The sequence below is a fragment of the Elaeis guineensis genome, chromosome 7 (genome assembly GCF_000442705.2).
Source record: "Elaeis guineensis isolate ETL-2024a chromosome 7, EG11, whole genome shotgun sequence".
NCBI lineage: Eukaryota > Viridiplantae > Streptophyta > Magnoliopsida > Arecales > Arecaceae > Elaeis > Elaeis guineensis.
The window spans coordinates 98757390-98782801 of record NC_025999.2 but is presented as its reverse complement, the minus strand read 5'-3'; the positions used below and the strand labels follow the sequence as shown (position 1 = coordinate 98782801).

The following is a 25412-nucleotide window of genomic DNA, read 5'->3' as shown; positions in this document are numbered from 1 at the left end:
TCCTTCTAGGATGTTCTCAACACTGTTTTAATGAAGAGAATAATATATGAATGAAATCTTAAATTACAATTTTAATTTTTAATTTAAAAAAATTTTGAATTCATATTTCTCACAACCTCTTTGGCTTAAAAGATAATTTTGTCAAACAATACAATGGATGGCAAGCAAAAAAACTAAATATTTAATGACATAGATTTTAAATAATTTTTTTTAAAAGATAATTATATATCTAATTATAAAATAAATAAATTTAAATAAAATTTTAAATAATTTGCTTTTATGTCATATTTTATTCAAATAATATAATTTTCTCCACTTTAATTTTTTTATAAATAAATTATGATCCCGGTTGTACTTGTTCTTAGCCGATAATTGATATATAGCGATTTAAAAATATTGTATCTAGCGTACACGGAAAAATGAAGGGGAGAAAAATGACGGGGGGATTTGTGAAGCAATCCAATGCCGGTAGTCCTGGCCTCCAGGCCTTCGCTTCTCCAAATGGGTTCGCTTCTGGGTCTTTCTTCGATTCCTCAATCCTCCTTTACTCATATCTCTCCTTAGCAGTAGCTAACGGAAGAAGAGTAAACCCTAAATCTTATCTCGGACGAATGGCGAACAGCAATCTACCTCAAGAATTATCAAGGTACTCCTTTTTGCCCCTTCCGATTCCCTTTCCCATCTTTCTCGTACGTCCTTACCCCGGATTTCGAAGATCTTGTGTGGAAGATCGCCGCCCAGGCGATATTCTGATCTTTTTTCTAGGGTATTGCTCTCACCTTCTCTTCTTGTCCTGCCCTTCTCTCGTTAACGTTTTCTAATTTCGTTCCCGTGAAAACACAGGAAACGCAGCGGCTGCTTAGTGAACCAGGTATATATCTCTCCTCCTTCCCTTCTTCTTGTTGGCTTGATGTTTATTCTTGATTTCGCGGTTATCTTCTAGGACAATTGGCTCTTTGGAATGGAGATGGATGTCTAATCTCTTTAGGGTTTCTGGGAAATTCGATGGCTGATTCCTTTTCTGGTTTTTAGGGCTTTCCTAATCGATTTTAGATTAAAGTTAGATTTTTGCTGATAGATCGCCATCTTTTCTCACAGCTCCTGGGATCAGTGCGTCTCCCTCGGAAGATAACATTGCACTACTTCAATGTTATGATCCTTGGTCCGACACAGTCTCCCTATGAAGGTGACTCACTTACTAACTGCTTGGATTGCTCCATTATTTGTAAAATCTTTTCTTCTTTTTTTTAAAATCTCTTTTTTGTGATCCTTTTAAAGTAGTTATATGATTGGTTGGTCAGGCATTAAGGCATTTTTCTGTTAATGACCTATGCAAGTTCGTTGTATCGTACGACGTGTCAGTATCGGTGCTGTGTCAGACCGTATGTACGTATCATACCGTACGACATACGTACGTCTAGGCGTATCGGTCCGATATCGGTATACAATATTTTTTTCAATTTTCATTTTTTTTTAGATTTTGAAGTTAATAATTGATAAATACAACCTCAATATGGCATTATATTGCATATTATTGACATATTTGGGTTCAATTTGGAGTTAGGTTGCGGTGCAAAGACTTTTGATCCAAATTTTAAACATATATTTATTTATTTTCTTCTATTTTTATTTTATCTCATTTTTATCCTATTTTAACAACAAAATAAAAAAAAATATTTACTAACAAAATAACAGATTATCTTACCTCCGGCCAAAGATCAGCCTCTTCTCAAATCACTCCAATTTCACGAAATTTTGCCTTCTTTTCTAATTTTTTGGAGGTCTCAACGATTAAGTTGCCCACGGCCATGGGTATTTTCTGAGAACTCTCAAAGAACACCGAAGGCCTGGTGCTTTAATAAGCACCAGGCCCTCCCCCCATGTGAAGTGGGCTTAATAAGCACCAAGCCCTCCCCCCCATGTGAAGTGGGCCACGCCCATTTCTCTCCCCTCTCCCCCCAACCACGTGAAAAGGCCCCCACCTTCCCCCCTCCCCCCTCCCCCATGTGAACTCTTGGATGGTACGGTTTGGTTCATTCCGAACCAACGGCGAACCGAGATATACCGCCTAGTTCTGGGGCGGTATGGGCTCGAATCGCATCGAACCGGGTGGTTCGGTGCGGTTCGGGGTCGTTTTTCGAAAAACAGGCCCAAATCGGACCGATAAGGGATCGGTCCGGCTCGTACGCCCGTACCGGCGAACGGTCCGTACGGCAAACCATAGTTCGGCCGGTACGGCAACCATGGACCTATGTTTATTCATACTTTCGAGGTTGTCTATATAGGCTGCTGCCTTTGCCTTGCTTGAGAGATGGTAATACACTATTCTAGGAATATTTTACAATATGGAATCATCTAGACATCTAGAGGGTTGTTTGTTGTTTCAACCGATATGTTGGTTGTTATGCTAGATGTTTGGATGGATGCATGATGTGTCATCTAAAATTCATCTGAACTTTGATCATCTTAATCAGATAGTTGTTTTTCACCCTAAGCCATAAGTATCGTGTAGTGCACCTACTATTTATGGGGACTATGATATAATATATATAATATTGATACAATATATTAGGTATACTTAGATATCAATTTTTCCACTGGACTTATGGCATTTTTGTCTATAGATTTTAGTCTAAGATCATTGTCCTGGGGTGATATTGGGATACCCAACCTTAAGGATGGATTTCCTATCACTTGGTTGGGCGGTGATTTGAGTAGGGGTGATTTAGGATTATTGCCATGTACGATCACCATGGTGCAACTTAATGCGGTGATCTCTTCATCTCCACCCCCATCACAAGATCTTGGAATGATCACCCTATACCAAATGCCCCCCTTAGTGTATACTGAATTACAATTCATGGAATTCAAGGAAGAAGATGGAGAAGAGAGGGAGGGGGGGAGAGAGAGAGTTGGCTTTGGCAATTATAGATGAACATGAACATATGTACAATGGAAATGAAGGCGAGGAGAAAACATTGATCAAGATGTATGAGAGATTTCAGGACTTAACAATAAAAATTTGGGATGGGGCCAGTGAAATCCTATTTCACATCCAACCATGTATTAATGTATCACATGCTGTACTTGTGCTAGTCACAAACTCTGCCATGCCAAGCTGCTTTAGTGATATGCTCAACCATGCATGACAAGGGCTCATTGCATGGTTCAGCAGACAGATCAGAGTAACACAAAATGGCAAGGACTATATAGATTGGCATAGATTGGCTTGCCCATTGCAAGGGATACATACCCTAGTAACCTTCTGTACCTTGGCTGCAGAGTAACAACATGATCCACTAATGCGATAGAAAATGATATTTTAAGCAATGGTTTGTGTTCTTGATGTGTCATGCATGTCTACCCATTTATTGGTACACTTTTCCTTTGGCTGGAGTTGTATGTTTATTAAAGGAATAATGGTATAGTCAATCAGACTATGGCTGGATGAGCTGGGGTAGGTAGTGGGAATCATGGTAATCAGAAATTTTCACTAGGATGTCACTGCTTCATAATTTCTGTACAAGCTCACTCTTGCACCTCCTTCTGAAGCACTTACTAATTTTAAATATTTTTAAGAGATCTGCATCACCACACTACACTTGGATCCTTCTCACTTTAGGTAATATAGGCGGAATATGAACTTCCCTTTGTACCTATAAATTAGATCTCCATTTTTCTTGTGAACGACTTGTATGAATACTTGGGTAGTTATGCTTTAAACATAGTTAAAGGTATTGCTCCATCTTCCATGGAGAGTTGGATTAGGGTTGACCTTCAAGCCAACCCCCAGCTGACCGTAATCCAACCCGAACCGCATCCAACCCAACCCAACTTGACCCAACCCAATGTGATATGTATATAAATAAATAATCATATTTATATTTTATATATGTTGCTTATATGTTATATAATTACATTTTTAGTCTTGTTAAATTATATGTTAATGTATTATCAAAATTGATGAATGATAGAGGTTTCAATCCAACATATGCTAATGCAACAAAAATGCCCCAAACCTTTACCCTATTTTAAGATTTCTAACCCAATTGAAGTGAATTAATGTGGCACATACCAACCCAACCTGACTAACCTAACCCAACTGAATGTAGCTGAGGACTGGTTTGGTTGGGTTCGAGAAATTCCAATCTGAGACAAGTTTATGTTGGGTTAGCTTAGGAGATTTAGAGGTTGGGCTCGGTTAGGGTTTGCCCTCAACCCAACCGAACATGTCTAAGCTGTAGCTGTATTTTAAGCACCGTATTGTAATTCTTGCAAACATTGTTTGGAGGCTAGTGCCTCATATGGTAGAGTCATGGGTGGTCATGCAATACTTGGCACGTGCATGAGGGGCAGATGAGAGAAAAACAGGATGAGAAGTCAAGAGTTTGGAGGAGATGGGAAGCACTCCTCCTTAGTTTGACATCATGAAATGCTTTTTTTATGGAAGGTGCAATAATTAAATGAGTAGGATAAAATATTATCAGATGCTCTTCGCATTTGTTGATTTTCCATTTTTACCCCCGCAACATAGCCTAAGAATCTAAATATGCAGTCAGTTAATCATATACTCACTAATTAACATGTTGCCTCCTTGTTTCATCTTCTCTCTGTATTCAATTAGGAGGTGTTTTTAAGCTTGAATTGTTCTTGCCTGAAGAGTACCCGATGGCTGCTCCCAAGGTAAGAGATACCACCATGGCTACTATCAGTCAATTGTAGTAGTAAAAATTTACACTGTGGGTGGTTTTGCTTGTTGCTGCCTGATTTTTTCCTCATAGGACATTCCTAGTTATTGTAAATAGACAATCAAATATTTTGTGTTCTGTATGAACAAAATCAGAGTGTCTGACATGCTGTAAACATTGTCTGCTGGGTCATATATATGAAAAACTGCTGAGAAATAGTATTTCTGTTAGTGTAAATTTATATAGCTCATACAAAAAGTTTCATTGCTGGTTTTTATGGTTTGGAGTATCACTCACTACAAAAAAATATATTTTTTACGATGGCATTTTCCCGTGCAAATAATGACTTGCCGTCGCAAAAGAGTATTTGTGACGGCATTTTAATCGTCGTCGTTTCGGCCGCAGCAAAAACTTCGCGACGTGGAATGCCGTCGCAAAAAGTTTTTGCGACAATTTTTTACGATGGTAATTGCTGGCGTCGCAAAAGAGCATCGTATAAGATGTATTTGTGACATTTATTTGCGATGGAGGATGCCGTTGCAAATAACTTTTTGCCACCGTATTTTGCCGTCGCAAATAAGTATTTTATTTTTATGACAACTATAGCCGTCACAAATAGTAGTAGTAAATTTTTTTTATTACAGCACTATCGTCAAAATAGTGGTAACAAAAAATTTTTTTTCTTACAGTGCTTTGCCGTCACAAATAGTGGTAGTAAAAATTTTTTTCTTAACAGCACTTTACCGTCGTAAATAGTGGTAGCAAAAAACTTTTTTTGTTGTCTTCGATACATTATTTACGACGGCAAATACCATCGCAAAAAGTATAAATCATATTTTTATTAATTATATTTATTTTTTTATTTTTTTATATAAATGTGCCTGTGAACTTGTAACTATTATTGATGCACCTGCTTATTAATTAAAGAGGAAATAAAGCATAATACTCAAATATTAAAATAAATCCATTCAATCAAAAATAACTTGAAATGCATTATCCAATATTAAAAATTCATCTAGATTTTGCTCAAACATAACAAAGTATTCAAGTACATATCCATTGTCCAAAATACAATAAAAAGCAAAACAGAACAAGAAATTTGCTTGCTTCGTCTTCATGGACTTGTACCTAAACCTGAAAATAAATAAAAATATATATTAGTTTAATAAATTATTACAAAAAAAATATAAAATGAGGTCACCAACAAAAATGAATTTTCTAGAACAAAGGTTACAATGGAATCCACTTGCAATTCCCGACTTCCTTTACCAAAGGATGTGCCAACAATATGAACATGTAATATATCAACCATGACTTTTATGTGTGAATAGAATTCATCAAAAAAACCAAGTGGGGTCTGCTTGTACCTTTATTTCACAGGATCCAGGATCCTCTAAACAACTAAAATAATACAGCCCGTCACACTAAAAGGAAAGAGAATTATGTCCATTTCAAAGAACTGCAATGATCTCGACAAGTAAAAACCGGAAAAAAAAAGGCAAAACAAAAAGAAAAGAAAACAACAGCAAAATATATGACATACTTGACTGCAGAAAACACGAGTTTGCATCGAATTCTGGAGTGGTGAAAGAGTCATCCCTGTATATTATATGCAACAAAAAGGAAATCTATTAACATACAAACATGTATTTGATTGCTGTGCAGAAACGTTGGTTAAGAAATGGGTGAATTAGACGGAAACACCAACATTTCTTCTCTAATGTTAATCAAAGTTGCTGCATAGAAGGCATTGCTCAGTAGGTCAACCTCTTCACTCTCAAAATCATCAGTAAGCAGTGTATTGGAGATGAAGGCAGCTATCCATGTAAGATCCAAATCGGTGAGTTCAAAGTCAATCCCTTCATCTCCAACAAGCTGTTACTCATTACCCACATCATTTGAGTAGTTCTCCAATGGAGTTAAGCAGCAGACAAAAGTTAAAGGGCCAGAGAGACCAGCACCCACTACCAAAAGTTGGGTTTATTTGAGAGGGCAGCTTCTGTTTTGAAGGCAACCACGGCTAAGAAGAAGCCAGCTGGTGGAAATTTGATTGGAAATTCGGTGCCAGGGTTTGAATCAGGGCCTAAGGTTTTGAGAAAGAGCTGGGAAGGGAATGTGGAGCTGAAAGGGAGGGATAATTCTAATCCAAGGGCAGCAAAGAGTGAGGCTAAACCTGATTTGGAAATTTAGAAAGAACCTCTGTTGCATTTTGCATTTCATTCTCAGTCATGCTTTCAAAATCCAGTGCAAGAAGTAGCAAGACACAAATGGCACTTTCTTATTATGCCAGAGAATGTTAAAGTAAGAAGGATCTATTTTATCCACAAAAAAAAAAAAATGTCAGAAGGATCTGTGAATAGTTGGTTAGTGATCAAATAGAATATCTTCGTAGCTAAAAATCCAAATAATGTTTCACTGATTGCTTAAAAAGTTTTCTGAATTTGATGATATTATTTACTTTGGCACATTAGTTTGCATGAACCTAGATAAATCATCTGCTACTTGTCTGGCAAATTTTACAGTTAATCTCGTTCTCACCACACTAATAAGAGAAAAGGAAAGAGAAATAATTATAATTAACTTATGGCAACATTAGATGTTTCTACCATCCTCATCAGAAGTTGATCTTAGTATTCTGATATTAAAAATTGCAGGTTCCTCAAAGAAAACCAACCACAAATGAAAAGTTGCTACCTAAAGGGACAACAAGGTTCAAACTCCTGCAAGGAAAAGCAATGCAAGTGCCATTTTGGAAGATGATAGACCAAATAAGCAACCAGCTCCTGTGATAAGGAGGACACCAGAGGCCACTCACAATACACCCTTGGATTGTATCGATCTCAATGTACGTCCTCTGCATGACAGAACAGTTGAAAATATTTCATTCTACGTACTTCCTCATTGTTGACACTATCTAATTTCTGCATTTTTTTTTAAAGACCCATCTTCTTTAGGTGTTATATTTGCTCTTCTTATGTACTTGTAAACAAATCGAACTGCTATATGACCTTAAGCAATGCACCTTAAGCAATTGATACTGCCTATGTTTTCTTTAGAAGGACATTTGGACAACTGTTTTGAAATATTTTTTCATTTAACGACAAAACTATTAAAAATGATAGTTCGAAAGAAAATCCGGACAATAAGAATATCATCACAAACCTCATCAGGCACCTGAGTGAATCTCTCATTTTCCGATGCATGTGTTTGGGGAGCACTAGATGCATCTGGAACCTATATATTACAAAAAGTTGAAAGATGTAAAATTAATTATAAATAACAATCAATTAACGTACAATATAAATCTAACTAAATAAATAAATTATACCTATCCACTACTGGATGGCACCGAACGAGGAGTACCTACTAGGCTATGCGTAAAACATCCACTCGCCATCTGAGCACGCATCTGATGGAGCTGTGCCTCCAAGTAGGAAATCTTGTCATTAAACTCAGTCCGAAGCTCATCCCGAATCCTCCTAATGGTCTCTTCTGATGGTGCCTGATAAGATTGCTGATACAAACGTTGCTTTGTCATGCTCGAACTCCAATTATGCATTCGTCCATGTCCATCTTCTCCTATCACCTCCACAAAGATACGATCTTTTCGTTCTGGTGTGCACTCGTTCTCAGGTACCTCCTCATGTCGTCGTTTCATCTCCTTATGTAATAAAGAATTATAATATTGACATTAATATATAAAATATACTATATATAAAGAGAATTTAAATTGTGCACTTACAATATACTTTTGTGCATCTGCATCAATGACATCCTGCTTTGAAGTACGTGTCCTAATAAACACGCTTAGTCGATCTGTTTCTAATCCTTCTGCTTCATCTATTAACATAAATAATCCAGATATATATAAGAATTTATACTAGAGTTATATTTAATATAAACTTACAATATTCTAAATATACATTTGCTCTAATAACAGAAAATGAAGTTCTCCTGTCTTATGCAAGCCTCCCAACATCTTCCTGTTATTCTTGTTTCGTGCACACTGTGCCTACAAAAGTTATTAATGTAATTAAAAATATAATATATAATTTCATTATATAAAAAGAAACTAATCACAAAAGAATAAGTACCTAGACATCTTTTTGTCCTCAATAACGAACAAGTATCTCCCACTGATCAGCTTTCACACGCGGAGGAGGTTTAGAGATAAGATTTTCTTCCCTCTGGTGCTCATCATAGTAATGACGCTTGATATAAGACTTTCAATTCCTCCATATCTCACCAACCGACCTTAAACAATTTTCTCTATATTCACTAGGGGCATCTATGTTATCCTATAAAATTAAAATTTAACAAAATTAGTAATCATATAAAATGTATGAATATAAAAGACAAGAGTACTTATTTCGCATCTCCTTCCAAATATAATCTACAACTAAATGAATAATTATAAAACAAAACTTATAAATATAGTTTACCTGCACCTCTTTCCAAATGTGATCTAGAATATGTTGGGGCATTTCTGTCCAAGATGCATATGCCAATGGAACATATGTCCCATTTTTCGCTATTACCCCTAATTGACTCTTGAACTTACTTGCATTGGACCCACAAGGTTGCATATGAGCATCAAATACCAAGAAAACTTTTGACCCGTGTCCCAAAACTCAATACCATGAGCCATGCCTCGACCTCTTCGTCTAGAAGTTGACTGACTTAATATCTAATTAGTATCCAAATACAATAATCAGATAAGATAGTATGATGATTTTAACTTTACATAAGTAGAATAAGTGATTTTACCTGCAACATCTGATGACTGTGGCTGAGATAATATGGTCTCTGATCGCTGTCTATATGGCTGAGTATTATATGCTGAAAGTGATTGTTGCTGTGACTCATCGTGATTGGACTGAGATGATGAATAAGTCTGTAATCTATCCAACATGGATACACCATGTGTTCTCTTTGGAGCCATCCTATATATAAAACATAAAAAGTAAGCATCATCTTCATCTTAACTAACAAATGAACAATATTAACTAACAAAAGGTAAATATAAAAAGTAAATATACAGAAGTTAACTAACAAATGAACAATAATAACTTATATGCAAATTTTCATAATTAACAATGGTCATTCGTCTTCATTCATCTCAACATCATCTTCGATGGATCTCATATCATCTACAGTTGTTCCATCTACACCTTCTCTCTCCTAATGAACATCATCATCACGAGTATATATTCTCATCTAAATATTGCTCGTTAAAAGGTTCTGCTTGAGGTACTGATTTAATATTATTTGAACCATCTTTTGAGTATATATCAAATAAATCTCTAACTGTCATCTTGAGAACAACACTCCATCCTGATTCTACAAGATCTGGAATATAGCATACTTGTTCTGCTTGACTTGCTAGAATGAATGGTTCACTTGAAACATCACTGTCATTATATAAAAGATGACTAAAATTGATAAGTGTCATCTTAAACTCATCTATCTTCTTCCCCCTGATATCATCAATCCAATCACATTTAAATAGCACAAATTGCATATCATTGGTATATCGAATCTTGATAATATCTATTAATCTTCCATAATAGGTTATATCTCCAATACTTGTATGTGCCTTGACAAAAATACCATGACTTTGAGTGGTTCTCTTGTTATCCTTATCAAGTTTGCGAAATCGAAAGCCGTTGATGATATATCCACCATAACGTCGTACAAATTGGTCTGGACCTTTAGCAAAATGCTGAATTTCATCTGAGTACAGAATTTCAGATGTTCTTACTTATATTCAATTTAATATATAAATTTTAAATTATATAAAAATTAAATGATAAATAAAAATTTTGAATTTGAATTGTTAGAAAAAATTAAATATGATTACTTACATGCTCCATCAACCATATGTGAAAAGTTGATACATGAATCTTTTCAATTTGATCATCTGATGAACGAGGTATTTGTCTTCTTAAATATTCAATGTGTTTCCTATAAATATTATAAACAATACCTTGAATAAGTATAAATTTATTAGTATATTTTACAAGTTGATTATAAAACTTACATTCGAATAGGAGTTATGGCATCAATATTTTGCAGCACATAACGATGAGCTTACTCCTATGAGACTTCATCAATATATATTTGCGCTCCCTTTTTGATGGGACGATCTGAATTATTTCCACCATCATTATTCCGAATCGGTCGATTTGATCTAGTTTCAACATCCTGTAAATATCTTGAATAAAAATTCGTACACTCTTCCATCAGGTATCTTTTGGCAATTGAGCCTTCCGGATGAGCTCGATTACGCACATAAAGTTTGAGCGTAAGTAGATACCTATATAGATATAAATTAGATAAAATTTATATAGCAACAAATCGAAATCGAAAGAGTATGACGTGCTTCATTTTATACAAATAATATTATCTTTCAATAGAATACATCAATTTAAATTACACTGCTCCAGCAATTAGTGCCTCTTCTGCTAAATATATAGGTAAATACTCCATTATATCAAAAAATGAAGGTGGAAAGATCTTCTCAAGATTGAAAAGTGTTAAAGCAATACAACCTTGAATATACTCTAGGTCAGCCATCCTGTTCACCTTTGAGCATAATTGCCTAAAAAATTTGTTAACTCAATCAATGCCTCAACCACATCCTTAGATAATGCTTTGCGTACAGCTACAGGAAGTACTGTTGCATCAAAATATGATTGTCATGATTTTTAATCCTCAAATACTATGCTCCTTTAAATGTACGCAGCGACTGATATTAGATGCATAACCATTAGTGACTCTGACATTTTTTAGCACTTTTAGGAAGATATCTTTGTCATCTTGGACATTGTAAAGCAAGCTGGAGGCAAATAAGCCTTACCAGACACTCGTTGTTGTGGATGTAATGCTTTTCTTATACCCATTTCTTGCATATCATAATGAGAATTTAAATTATCCTTAGATTTTCTTGCAACCCCCAATATTGTCCAAAGTATATTGTCACATACATTCTTCTCAATGTGCATGACATCAAGATTATGCTGAATCAAATTATGCTCCCAATATGGTAAATAAAAAAATATACTCCTCTTTTTTCATCCAGACTTTTTTCCACCTGAAGTGCCTTTTTGATTTTCTTCAATTTTTTTTTTACAAGGTCTTCCTTTTTATATTCTGTGAGCACTCCATTCAATTGATTTAGTATATCAGAACCTGATAATTTAACAGACTTCCTTCTGTATTCTCCTTGACCATTTTAAGATATTCTATCTCTTCGAAATCTGTGGGTATTGGTAAGAACCGTCGATGCCCTCTATAACAAAATTTTCTATCATGTGACAACCATGTTGATTCTGTTTGATTGTAATAAGAAAGACATGCAAGTTCATCTTTTGTACTCCATCCAGACAAATTTGCATATGCAGAAAAATCACTGATTGTCCATAATAATGCAATATGAAGTTGAAACATCTCTTTTTTTGATGCATCATACGTAAGTACCCCTCTCTCCCATAATTCATTTAGTTTTTCAATCAATGGTTGTAGATAAACATCAATCTTATTGTTCAATCCTTTTGGCTCATCAATAAGCACAGAAAGAATAAAGAAAGGTTGTTCCATAGACATCCACGGTGGTAAATTATATGGTATTAGAACAACAGGTCAAGTGCCATGAGCTATAGACATTGATCTAAATGGATTAAATCCATCAGCTGCTAAACCAAGTCTAATATTTCGACAATCTGCAGCGAAGGATGGATTCCGTTCATCAAAAGTTTTTCAAGCAATTGAGTCTGCATGATGTCTTGGAACACCATCTTTTGTTCGTTCCTCCTGCCATCTCATTAACTCTGCAGTTTTTGATGACATAAAGAATTTCTGCAACCTCGACTTCAATGAAAAGTACCGCACTTGTTTTGCAGCAATCCCACTATTCTTAGTAGTATCATCATTTGAATCTTCTGTAAATTGCTTGTATCTAGAACTCTGACATATTTGACATTTATCATGTCCTTCATCTTTGCCTCTAAACAACATATAATTATTAGGGCATGCATCCCATGTCTCATAAGTGAAATCCAAATCCGTGGTGATTTTGTTTGTTTGATAATATGAATTTGGCAAGCATACTCCTTCTGAAAATGCATCATTCAATAATTCTAGTAATAATGTAAATGACTTATTTGTCCATCCACTTAGCACTTTCAAATGCAGTAATCGAACAATAAATGACAGTGAGGTGAATTTCATGCAATTTGGATAAAGTGGAAGTTCTGCATCTTCAAAAAATTTAATTTTTTTTTTTATTTCTTGATTAGATCTTCATGACCCTCATTCTCCATTAAATGATTAAATTCCATATTGTCATTTGACATTAAGATTCCAGTTGCCTCTTGTATCATTCCAACCATATCATCTTCCGTATCAAAAAAATATCTACTTCCACAGTCTTGGTTAGATCTAGTAGAGTAGTACGTCTCTCCATGATAAGTCCAAATCTTATATGTCGTCAAGAAATTTTTGTAATAATATGTTGTTTCACTATATGTCGGTCCCCAAGAAAACGATTTTTACACTTCTTACACGGACAATAAATCTTTGCATCGTCTGTCTGATTAGCATATGCAAAGTCTAAAAATTTATTGACCCCCTCAATATATGTAGATGAAATCCTTTCTCGCAAATCAATCCAACTTTTATCCATAACTACTATCCATTGATACTGTTATTGTTATGTATTCCCTGAAAACCATATACAATAATTTCTTTATAAATATAAAAAAGAATAAAATTTACAAAAGAATAAAATTTATGAGGATAAATATCGAAAAAGATACAAACTTCTTAGTAATATGAAGATGGTCTCTTAAAATAAAAGAAGAATAAAACACTAAGTAAACTTTAAGCAGGATATGCATGCGATTTTTTACATGAGCTACTAAGGATATATTAAGTCTTTATAAGTCATGCACAACTCCAAATCTTTGTTTCATACTCATGCATATCTCTCGCTTCATCTACTTTGATTTCATATTAGTTCTCTCCCCACCTGCTTCATATATATACACATATACATACAATTTTGCACTTGCATGTCAACTTTCATCAACATTAGATTCTAATGCTTCAGAATTATAACTTTTGAGTAAAATTATTTTTGTGCATAAGTATTTTTCTAATGATGGATGAACCACGCAGTCTTTGGACGCGTGAACTGAGCTCCATACCGCAGCAAATGCAGTCATTGGGAGGAGGGTCTAAGTTTAGACCTTTCAAAAGAAGAAAAAAATACACTGGCAAATCTCATTCACATATATGACATGACATACTAGCATAATAAAAGCAAATTAATCACCCTGGCCCCCATTCTTTTCTCTGAAGAAATTATTGTTCATACAAAAATAATTATGTCAAAATATCAAAGGACCTCTCTGATGTTGACGTCCAACCTCCCCCGGCCAGGAAAAATAATCTCGAACAGGAGGCTTTGCTTAAATCCCTTTTAAGGGATTTACTTCATGGCATAAAATGGGGACCAATTGGAAGGCTAACTAATATGGACAAAGGTTGAGGGATTTATTGCATGAAAAAACTCAGGACCGGTGGGAAAGCTAAGAAACATGGACAAAGAGTGAGGGACTTAGTGCATGGAAAAACATGGACAAAGATTGATGTAAACTGCCTCCCTTTTTATATAGGCTTAAAGGTAGTGTATGATGGAAAATAACGGAGGACCAGTAGGAAAGCTTGGAATAAAACAACTAAACAATGTTTGATATTTCCTTTCTTTTTGCACTGCATGCCACTTGATCTTTTTGCACAGATCCCTGGCAAACATTTCAGAGAACATGTGAAGGGTGGTTTTGGGAACTCCTGAGTTCACCTTGACTGAGAGATTTTTCATGTGGATGGGATAGTTCATGGTGTCCAAGAGAGGAGTTGGTGGTCTCTGTGAATGATACTCTCCATGCTCTGATAGTGATGCACAAATGCATGTCCTTTTCCCGGCTGCAAAACAGCACAAAAAAACAACCCATTTGCTTAACCAAATATCCTATTGACTGGAAATCTATATGTTGCTTAAGTCCACAACATGTCAAAATAATTCAATTTCCTAATTATAATCATCCCTGTTTTACACCACTTTAATGGTCTTTTAATTTGGATCATCAACTATAAATCATGGGAAACATTCAAAGAATCAATTTTTCACCATTATAATTCATAACCAATCACCAAACTACTCATAGAACTCTGTGTATTAGACTTGAAGTTTACCCAAAGATTAATGCCCTTATTTTCTACATGGATGTCTATTGAACTAATCAATTATATTTCCAACAAAAGAATTTACAATAGGACCATGCATTGGTTATGAAGATCCCAAAAAAGGAAACACTGCATTACCAGAATTCCAACTAAAAAGAGCCTAATGAGGACTTGCAATGATCCAAAAATCAAAACAATAACCTGAAGGAAAAATTAAGGGTTAAACGGAGACCAAGACTGGAAGATGGAAGAAACTAACCTTGAGAAGTGTATTTGGATGTTGGTGGGATTGGAGATCAGCCCCTCCAAGGCGGTGGGAAGATGAGGGAGAGGACTTTTGGGGATCTGAAGCTTTTGTCCCAAGGAAATGAGATCAATTGATAAAGACCATTAACATGGACAAATAAGAAATCAGCAACATCTGTAGTACATCTACCTTGCTATAAAGAGAAGATAAATAAATATATATTCCCCATTTGTTCTCTCTATTTGGTTGACATTGAAGAGGGAGAGATCGAGAAGGAGAGGGAGGGATCGACCTGATCGGGTGGGGCACGTCGGGGAGATTGGGGGGCACGCGCGGGGAGGGGCACGACGGGGAGATCGGGGGGCACGTGGGGGCATGCCGCAGGGAGGGGTACGTTGGGGAGATCGGAGGGGCACGCCGCGGGGAGGGGCACACCGGGGGGATCGCGGGGGGGGGGAGATCGGCACGTGGGTGGAAGAGGTGAGGAGGTTTGGAGCGGAAGAGGGGGAGGAGGCGCAGTAGGGTTTGGAGAGGAGGAGAGGAGACTGTGGTGGGAGAGGGGAAGCTGAGAGTTGAGCGTGGGCGGTGGGATGGGGTTTTACTTTTTTTTTTTTTACCACGGCACAATGCCGTCGCAAAAAAAAAAAAAGAAAAAGGCTTAGGCGCGATGTTAAAAAGCGTAGGCGGGAGGTTTTTTACCACGGCAAAATGCTGTCGCAAAAAAAAAATATAAAAATTATGGATCGATTTTTTACCATGGCAAAATGCCGTCCCAAAAAAAAAAAAAAAAAAAAAATATATATATATATATATAAATCATGAATATTACACTGTATCGTAAAAATCATGAATTATTGTACCACGGTACTCTATTCTACTGCAAGATTTGATTGCCGTTGCAAATAGCAATTAAAATTTACATCTTATTCGCGAAGGTTTCTTACCGTCACAAATAAATTTTTTGCGACGGTAAATCAGCTGTCGAAAATAGATCCATCGCAAAAAAATCTTTTTTTTGTAGTGACTGTTTTATGTTGTATCTCTGTATGTAATTTGTATGGATAATAATATTATCAGCTCCAATAGAATCTAATTTTGTTTTTTTAATATAACTAGCATTGAATAAGCCTTGTACAAACATTATGGTTTGGCTTTTATGATCCAACAAAGGCTTGATTGTTATGGTTGTGGTAGTAATACCACTTTCACTTTGCTATCCTTTTTAAAGAGCTATATACTGCTTAAGCTTTTTCAAGTCCTATGTTGCAATTGATATCCTGTTCTTCTCATTTCTATGAAGCATCATTTTATTACAATTAGAGATGTGTAATCTTGCGCTTAGCATGCTTTCTATTTAGTTAAAACGAAGCAATAAAACTGCAATTTGTATGTGAAATACAGAAAGTGTCTGTGCTTTTTCTTTTTTTTTTAATAGAAACGGTTATTGTCCTTTTATTTTAACTAAATGGGCCACTGCTTTAGGGAGCTTGAAACACAGAATCATTCTCAATGAGCTCAGGTGTGATTCTTAAGAATTTCTCCCAAAGTATGTGGTTGTTTTGAACTTCACCCATGTGAAAAAGCCTTTCATTGTGCCTTTTTAATTGTTCTTAATGCCAAGGTCCAATGATCATAGAATCAGAAAGAGCTTATGGATGAGGGTTTGTTCTTCATTAGTTGCTTAATTGGTCTGCTGAATGCTCAAAAAATGCATGGTTGAGAGAAGGGGTGCCAGAGGTGGAACAAATTTGGGGGTGATCTATAAATTGATGGAAAGGACTAAGGAGAATAGTGGAAGCACCAAGATTATGATTTACCTACTTTTTTGTTTTTAATTACTATTATTTGGGGGAGGTGCTGTCTAGTGAGGTCCTGAAGGTGGCATGTCTATGATTTGAGAGCCATCTTGATTTCTTTGCAAGCTTAGCTTGGCATACCTTGTTGGCAGCTCGGCTTATTGTCAGTTTTGTGTGTTTCATTTTACTTTGGTTACAAAATTTACCTCCTCAAGTTGGCTATTAAGAAGGGGGTAAAGATGTTGGTGGTGTCATTTAGTTGAGTTGGTTTAGAAAACACTTATGGACTGTTTGGATGACTGGGCCCAAAATCCCTTAGAAATCGTGGATTTGGGCCAATACGACTACCTAGATGAGGCTGGGCTAAACCTCATCACGAATGCCTAGAGATCCATTGTAGTGGGCCGGCACGATCTTATGGGGAGAAAAAAAAAGACCTCATCCCACAGGGAGGAAAAAAATTCCTGCCGAGGTCTTTTTTTTCTCTCCCTGTGGGATTCGGACCGGTTCACTATAATAGTTCTTTGGGTGTTTATAAAGATAGGTTGGATTAGGCCTCATTTAGGTGGTTGTATTGGCTCAAACCCATGGTTCCTGTGGGATTTTGGGCCCAGTTATCCAAATAGACCTTTATTAGAAATATTCACTTAGACATACACAAATGGTTTCTTATTCATGTCAGAATGGTTAACTGATGAATCCATACCTGCGCCTGTCAGATTACAGAATTCTTTCAGATGGTCAAAATGGTGCCCTGCACATACGAACTTTGCAGCAAATCAAGTTGCACTTAAAACTCACACATATCCAATACTTATGTTTGTTTTTTTTTTGTTTTTTTAAATGTGACAGCCAACAGTTGGTGATGCTAATCTAGTGATACATTGTCCCCAGTTGCACCCAATCCAACCCCATACTCCCAGACTGAAAAATAAGAAGGAAATGGTGCGGACACCAGAGCCATCAGAAATCGGCGATATGATTTAGATTCGATTTGGATCAAAGAAGCCCCATTAGATTGATTCTACTTCAGTTATTTATTTTCAGTCAATAAATTTTTGATGCATTTAATTTTGGATCCATAGGGCCATACTTGGGTTTGTCCACGTCACCTTTGGAGCCACCACTCTCCACATGCCCAGGGAAGAAATATACATGCAACATGTGCCGTGCCTAAAGATTCTCATGTCAAGTTGTGCCAAGCATTAAGCGCTACATGGAGTTCCATTTCTTCCCTAGGATTTCTTAAGAGTTCTTGGCTACTTATTTTGTTGAAGATTGATTTCTTTCCATGATAGATTACTTTGTTTGGAAACTAGACATAATGTTTATTTTTTTGTGGGAGGGCTGATTTCTTTCTTGTAAAAGGTAAGGAATTCCTAAAGAAATAGGATCCTAGGGTCTTATATAAATCTTTGTATTTTTCATGAAGAGGGCAAAGAATGATTTTACAAACCCCCCAAATGCTTGTGTCAATCGCTCCGAGAGGGAGAGGGTGTGAGACCCAAAATCGTCCTACAAAGGAAGGGTGTGAGGCCCATTTCTATCTATCCTTTTAACCTTCATCTACTTGAGATCCAGTGTTCCTACGACCCTGATTCGACTTCACCATCTATCCACGCAAGCCTATCCATCAAGAGAAGATCTGTCTCCTCCAAATTTTATCATCATGTGAGAGAAAAGAGAGATCTCTTATTCTACAGATCATATGCTGTCAAGGACTTCATTCCTTCTAGTTGATTTTTGATTTTCATTTTTTTGTTAGAACCGACGTTGGTAAAGATCTAGTTCTTTATCGACGAATCTGTTTAGTTAAAGATTAAGAGTCCTAATCAGAGTAGTTTAAAGATTTTCTCACCGGATTTTAATGTTTTATTCTCTCTCATTCCATTATATTTTTTTTTATATTTACTCGTGAGCATGTTTAATTTCAGCTACCTGTTTATGGACTTGCCTGTTGCTAGTTGTTTACTGATCTCTAGAATGGCATTCATCTGCATCATTTAGATTGATCTCGCTTTGATCTCGTATCAATCAATCACGCCTCCTGAGCAGAGTATAGGCAACTATACTGTCTGTCCTGGAATAATGATGCCTCTGGCCGGACGTGATTTATTGTTGATGAACAGAAGGGAGCTTGATCATTAGAATTGGTTTCTTTCTCTTTTCTTTAGGGTTGTCTCGCATCAGAAAGCCAAACATATTAGAATTAAAGGAGTTAGTATTTGCTGCCATGGTGGGAGAGGGGCATTAAGTACCTCTGGACAGGGTACATGTATTGGTAAACCAACGCCTGCCTCAGAATGGTTTTTTTTGTGTTTTTGACACTCTATATCCAAATTTGGGATGCCATTAATTTATTCATTGGTTGTCCACCCTCCTGCCATAACTCTTGCAGATAATGGTCAGTGCAGGATTGGCTTTCCTAATCCTTGGCTGTAAGTTCCAAATCAGGGACCATGGCATGTACGAATGCATATACATGTGGAGTAACTTCAGTACATGGTTAGCACGTTATGCCTCTACATGACACCAGATAACTTGACCTCTCATCTGTTGTCTTGCACTAGGATTGTCCGTGGAAGATTAGCCAACTGAGGTTAAAATAAGGTGCTTTTCTTCTATCCTATATTATTTTCTTTTAATTATTATATGTTATGACCAGTAAGACTACAAGGAACAAAAGCAATAAAATGGCTATCAAATTCTCTGGATAAGTGCAAGTGAATGCACCTTACCTGTTTCTTTCTTGTTTTGTATCAGAGATGGAAGTTGCTTTTGCTATGTAATTTTCTTTGGCTGGAAATTTCATGGTCCTATTAGTCGTTTTGGTAGTCAAAGGTGCTTTAATTAAGCACAACAAGTACTGGCATTCCCAGGGCAGGAGATAATAGCTTCTATCATATTAGAAAATAAAGCAGTAGAAAATACCGAATCTGAAAAATATCTCCCCACAAATGTTGTTGTTTCATAATGAAAGAGGCATTATTCTGTACCTCTTATATCAACCTGTTGGTACTCTGACTTCCTTATTTCCTTGTTGTATTGGTCACTAATCATTGTGTAGCTGTTACTAGAGTTGGTACATTGTGAAGCCCTCATTGCATGAACAGGACAAGAACGCTATCAAACTTCTGGAACTGCATGGCTGAATTGTATGATCTGGTGAATTTGTCTTTTTTGAATTTTAAATCCTTCTCACCAAAATAATTTGGCGTGCTAATGAGGTCTGTTGGAATGCTATATCATATGGTTTGATTACAATTATATGGCCAGTTTGTGATGGTAGTTTTCAGACTCTTTTTTTTTTTTTTAATTCTTGTTGGGGGCCTATTTTGAGCAAAAATTCTTCAGGGTGCAAAATGGACTATATATTTAAACAAATTTCTGGAATAGGCTGTGCTCAAGTTCCAATCAAATCCTTTTAGAATTATCTAACATATTACGTAGTTTGCCTTACACCAGAATTTAATTCTACCTCTAAAACTTTATTGGAATGCACAATTCAAGACAATTTTTTGGCTGTTGCCTCACATGCTAGATTGTAGGTCTGTTTCTGTTTTTCCCCTTGCAAGTAGGCATCTCAATCACTGATATTTGTGGTCCAGTAATTAGATCCTTTTTATTAGCCTGCGGTATTTTCTGGACCCTTCTGTTATGGTTATTGTCTATAAGTTTTGGCTCTGTCCATTCAATTTTTATTTTCCTTATAACAGGTGCGCTTTCTCACGAAAATATATCATCCAAATATTGACAAGGCAAGCAGATAATTTCCTTTTTGCTATTTTAGCTCCATAAATTTCTTTACTCTCTGAAAGTTATGTTTTGATGAATGCAGCTTGGACGTATATGCCTTGATATTCTCAAAGATAAATGGAGTCCAGCTCTTCAGATCCGGACAGTTTTGTTGAGTGATTTGTCCATCTCTCTCATGCTATGTTTGTTCCCCACCATCTGGTAAATTGCCTCCTAGAATTATGGCAAATGCTCGACGGTTCCCATTTGTGCTTCTTCCTACGTCATATAATTTTGTTGGTCACTGGCTTTCAAGTTTTAATGGCTTTCATGGTTACTGTTATGTAAGCTCATCTGGCTTCTTGTCATGGCGATAGCAAATAATAACAATGGTGGTGTTATTTTGCTTTTTGGTCAGTATTCAAGCACTTTTAAGTGCCCCCAACCCAGATGACCCGCTCTCAGACAATATTGCAAAGCATTGGAAGGCAAATGAAGCCGAAGCTGTAGAGAAAGGTTAGTTTATTTTCCATGAACATGTACAGTTGATAAAAATGTTCTGCAGCAAACTGCTAATGCTAAAATGGTTTTGGTAGGGTATAGAGTTATCTTAACATCTTAATTGCTAACACTAAAATTATTCTGTTGTTTTATCCATCTTTTCTTTGATGCATCTCTGTGGTGACTCAGCAAAGGACTGGACTCGTCTTTATGCTGGTGGGGCGTGATTTCTATGGACGGCCTCGTGTCTAATTACATGCCCATCGTGGAAGACCAAGGTGCCATTATTCGGTTCTGACGAGCAAATGAAAGCTCAATGCTTGAACTTTCAAAGATCATCCTGCTAATATAATGTGATGTATGCCAATCCAGTAGTCGAAAGCACTTCTCATGTACGAATAGAGGTCGAGGTTTGAAGTCTTGCGTCTCTTTGGTTGCTGGTTATACATTTTGCACCATGACCGTATCGCGGGGTGTTACTGGAGTGCTCAGGCTTCTTGTTCTTTTCCATGGTGTTCCCCTTTTGACTTTTTCTTATTAGGACCATCTTCTACTTCCATCAATCTCTTCAGCAGTCTCTGCTTTTGCATTAGTAATTTTGTATCATCCGAAAATCTGGTAGCATCTGCAACTTGATGAAGTGTCGGTCCATGCGATGGTGGGTTTTGCCGGCATATTCAATATTCATGCTAAAAGCCTGAATGACTTCAGGCTATGGTCGACGGAAATAAGGAAAAGAGCCTGATTGTTTGTTTGTCACTTGTATCATTGAAAGAGCAGATCTATTAATTTAGGAATCACTATGAGCTCATTTGGTTAAAAATTTTTCTTTTCAGAGAATAATCTTTTAGAAGGTTATTTTATGGAAAGTTATTTTCTAAATTTATATAAATAATAATAATAATAATAATAATAATAATAATAATAATAATAATATAGATATAATATTAATATATTATAATATAATATTAGATCATAATAATTTTTTGTATTAATGTAGTATAAATATATATTATATTATATTGATATAATATTAATATTTTAATATAATAAATTTATTAATATCTTAATAAATTTAATGTTAATTATTATATTATATTAATATAAATATTATATTATTAATAATAAAAATATTATATTAGCATAAATATTAAAATATGATAAATATTATAATATTAATATTAAAATAAATATTATATTATATTTATATAAATATTAGAATAATATTAATATAATATTATATCATCATTATTCAGTATTTCATCTTAATCATTAATTGATGTTTTGCAAAATTTTAGTTATGGTTTTTAAAAAGATATTTTGAAAAAAAAAATACTATCAATTTTCATTTTATGGGAAGTTTTAAAATTTACTTTTTTCATGAGTTTTTATTTGTCATAAAATGTGGGAAGTGACTTTCTGTGGGGAGAGATTTTTACATTCTCTCTTCTTTTAAAATTCTAATCAAACAAAAGATCTTTTCTCTATTTTTTATAAATTGTTTCTTCTCTCCTCCATTTTCTATGAATCAAATAAGTATCATGAATCTTAGAAAAGATGATAGGTGATACATGACTGCGTATTTATCCTATTCATCTTGCTGCACATTATCAAAGAAAGGAAGGTTTTGCGGGGAGGGGTAGAAGATTTCTTGGCCTGATAAAGGCTAGTGGGTGCACCTATCTTCTTCAGGACCAACAATGTTATTGCTATTTAATTGTGTGATACCCTTAAAGCTTTTGTAATGTTATTATAAACTATTATTTAGCTTAAAAATAAAATCCCATCATTACTTTTATTTGTTGTGTTGTGATGTACAGGAAAAAAGCATCATTTGGTATAATTAAAACAAATGTGTAAACAATGGTATATCTATTAGAATCTTGAAAATATTTTTTTTAAAAAACATTAATGATTCAGACCATTGTGCTCATGATAGAAATTTTTTTTTTTTTGAGTACAAATGTGTGGTTACACTATTCTAGTATGAGAGCAATCCAAAGAGTTAAGAGTATAAAATATCTTTTAGGGTTTAGAAATAGACATCGTTTTGACGTTAGGTCCAGATTTTAGTATGCTGGACAACAAAAGAGGCAATCTAGTTCGTAGTATTATTAGTCTCTCAGTAAATATGCCAAATAGTCACCTTGATGGAATGGTGAAGGGATCTTTAGATGTCGTGGAGAAGTAGGTAAACATTCAGATGCTTCATTTCATCTTTGATCCAGCAAATAATTATGGTGGAGTCATCCTTAATGAATATCTTTTTGGTTTGCAACTCCTGTCTCGTGCAGATGATGTTGTTCAGACGGTGTGAAGCTCAGCATCACGAATAGTTGGGTTAAAGAGCTGTGACCCTCCTGTCGTCAGAAGCCTAGCATTCGAGCCTCAGATGACATAGTTCGATCCACCTCTGTTATTTCTAACACTGCTGTCGAAGTTGATCTTGACAAATTTTGAAGGAGAGGGTTCTTAGAAAATGAATAGAACTCTTTGGGTCACTACATGCGCAGTAGGGGATCCAAGAAGCTCGGGGTGGCAAGGTTCGAGCCAGCAGTATCAAAATGGCAATACTTTGTAGCTAAGCAATAAACTCTCTTCAGCACACGTCGTGTAGGCACAATCTCAACATTGAACATCAGATTATTCCTAGACAATCAGATCAGAGAGATGACATACGCCATCCCAAGGCTCTCAAGTGAGTTCTCAATTGTACTTCGATGGATCGCATTTAAGAATGGTGGGAGTCCAGTGCTATTGGTTGCCCCCCGCAGTTAGCCATCCGTCATCCTTCAAATCAAACTTACTCTCGGACAGTGAAAAAGAGCATGCTCCATCTTGAAACCTTCATATCTCTATCTTTGAGAAGAGTCCGTGTTGGGAGTCGGTTCTAAGCAATCTTTCAAAGAAAGAGTTTGATCCTGAGATAGGCAAGCACTCTCCAAATTCAAGCTGCATCGATCCTCCTGTCAAGCATCGGTCTACTCATGTCGATGAGGTCCTTGGCACGGACCTTAAGGTAGCAAGACCACCCCCACACCCTCAAGTCCCAGCTTTGATGGATAGAAATCGGGATGGCAAGAACTCTATCAATAAACTGCCCACCAAACAGGCGAGTGACCTCCCGAGGCCTTCAACCCATGCCGTCAATTGAAATGAAATCACAAACCCACATATGCTCGTCCACCTCAGTACTGACGTAAGTTGGCTAGTGAGAGAGCGGCATGTTGGAGATCCAAGCATCCTGACATGCATCAATCGAAGTTCCATCACCAATCAACTACTTCATTCGGGCCACCATTGGAAGGGCATTAGCATAGATCTCTCTCTGGATGATTGAACAACCATGATCAGTCTGAATATGGACTCCTGGCTCCAAGCCCCATAGTGAGCCCTCATCACCCTGCTCTACAAACAGTTAGGATGGATGAGAAATCTAATGGTATGTCTGGATATCATAGCCTCCCTCTTGACTAGCAAGGATTAGATTTCAAGACCTCCATTCTGTACCAGTTGCTAGACTACCTCCTAAGAAAGCAAGTGAAGCCTACGGCCCTTCTGATGAGCACCCCACAAAAAATTTCAAAACTACCGCTCCAAACTCTTGAGAGAAGAACACAGCACCAGTATTTGCCAGGAAGTAAATTAGAATGGAGCTCAAAATTGATCTCACGAGGGTAGTCCTGCCCATCATGGAGAGAGTATTGACTTGTCAGCATCGAGACGATCCCGAACCTGCTGCTCCATCTATCTGCAGTCGGCCCTCTGAAGTCTCCATCCTGTGATAGGGACCCTCAAGTAGGTCAGGGTCCTAGTCTACTTAGGGATCTCCAATCCGTCTTGAATCATCTGCTTCACCTAGACCCTCATCTTGGGGCTGAAGGTGATTGTAGACTTCTGCAAATTTGCACGCTGACTGAAAGTCCGATAATATGCCTCAACAATAGTCACAGAGCACCTCGCATTGCAGATCGAGGTCCGACTAATGAGCAAGTAATCATCTGTAAAGAGAAGGTGCAAGAGTGGTTGACTTTCGAGGTAGGTCGGTAGGGCTCCGGCTCTTTCCTTTGAACCACCACTCAAAGAGTAACGGAAAGAACATCAGCACAAATAATAAAGAGATAAAGGGAGGGGGCACCCTTGGTGAATACTGCTCGTTGAGTGGAAGAAGTTTGTCGGGACACCATTGATCAAGAT

General features: G+C 36.4%; 1 protein-coding gene across 7 annotated transcripts; it reads left to right on the top strand.

Annotated features, from left to right (window-relative positions):
- Positions 1-391: 391 nt before the first annotated feature.
- LOC105048135 (uncharacterized) lies at positions 392-21974 on the top strand. 7 transcript variants are annotated; one of them, XR_012142513.1, is made up of 10 exons: positions 392-766; positions 844-871; positions 1099-1186; positions 4625-4683; positions 7343-7533; positions 19154-19260; positions 19378-19417; positions 19550-19589; positions 20696-20737; positions 20818-20892. XR_012142513.1 is itself a non-coding variant. In XM_029265484.2 (8 exons), the coding sequence occupies exons 1-8, from the start codon at positions 420-422 to the stop codon at positions 21440-21442; spliced, it is 819 nt and encodes a 272-aa protein (XP_029121317.2). In that variant the 5' UTR covers positions 393-419; the 3' UTR covers positions 21443-21974. The 7 variants fall into 7 exon arrangements, 2 of the variants coding, with proteins under 2 accessions (XP_029121317.2, XP_073116542.1); XR_012142514.1 differs by lacking the exons at positions 19154-19260; positions 19378-19417; XM_029265484.2 differs by lacking the exons at positions 7343-7533; positions 19154-19260; positions 19378-19417; positions 19550-19589 and adding exons at positions 21133-21230; positions 21405-21974 and having other exon boundaries at positions 393-766; positions 20818-20936.
- The last annotated feature ends 3438 nt before the right edge of the window (positions 21975-25412 follow it).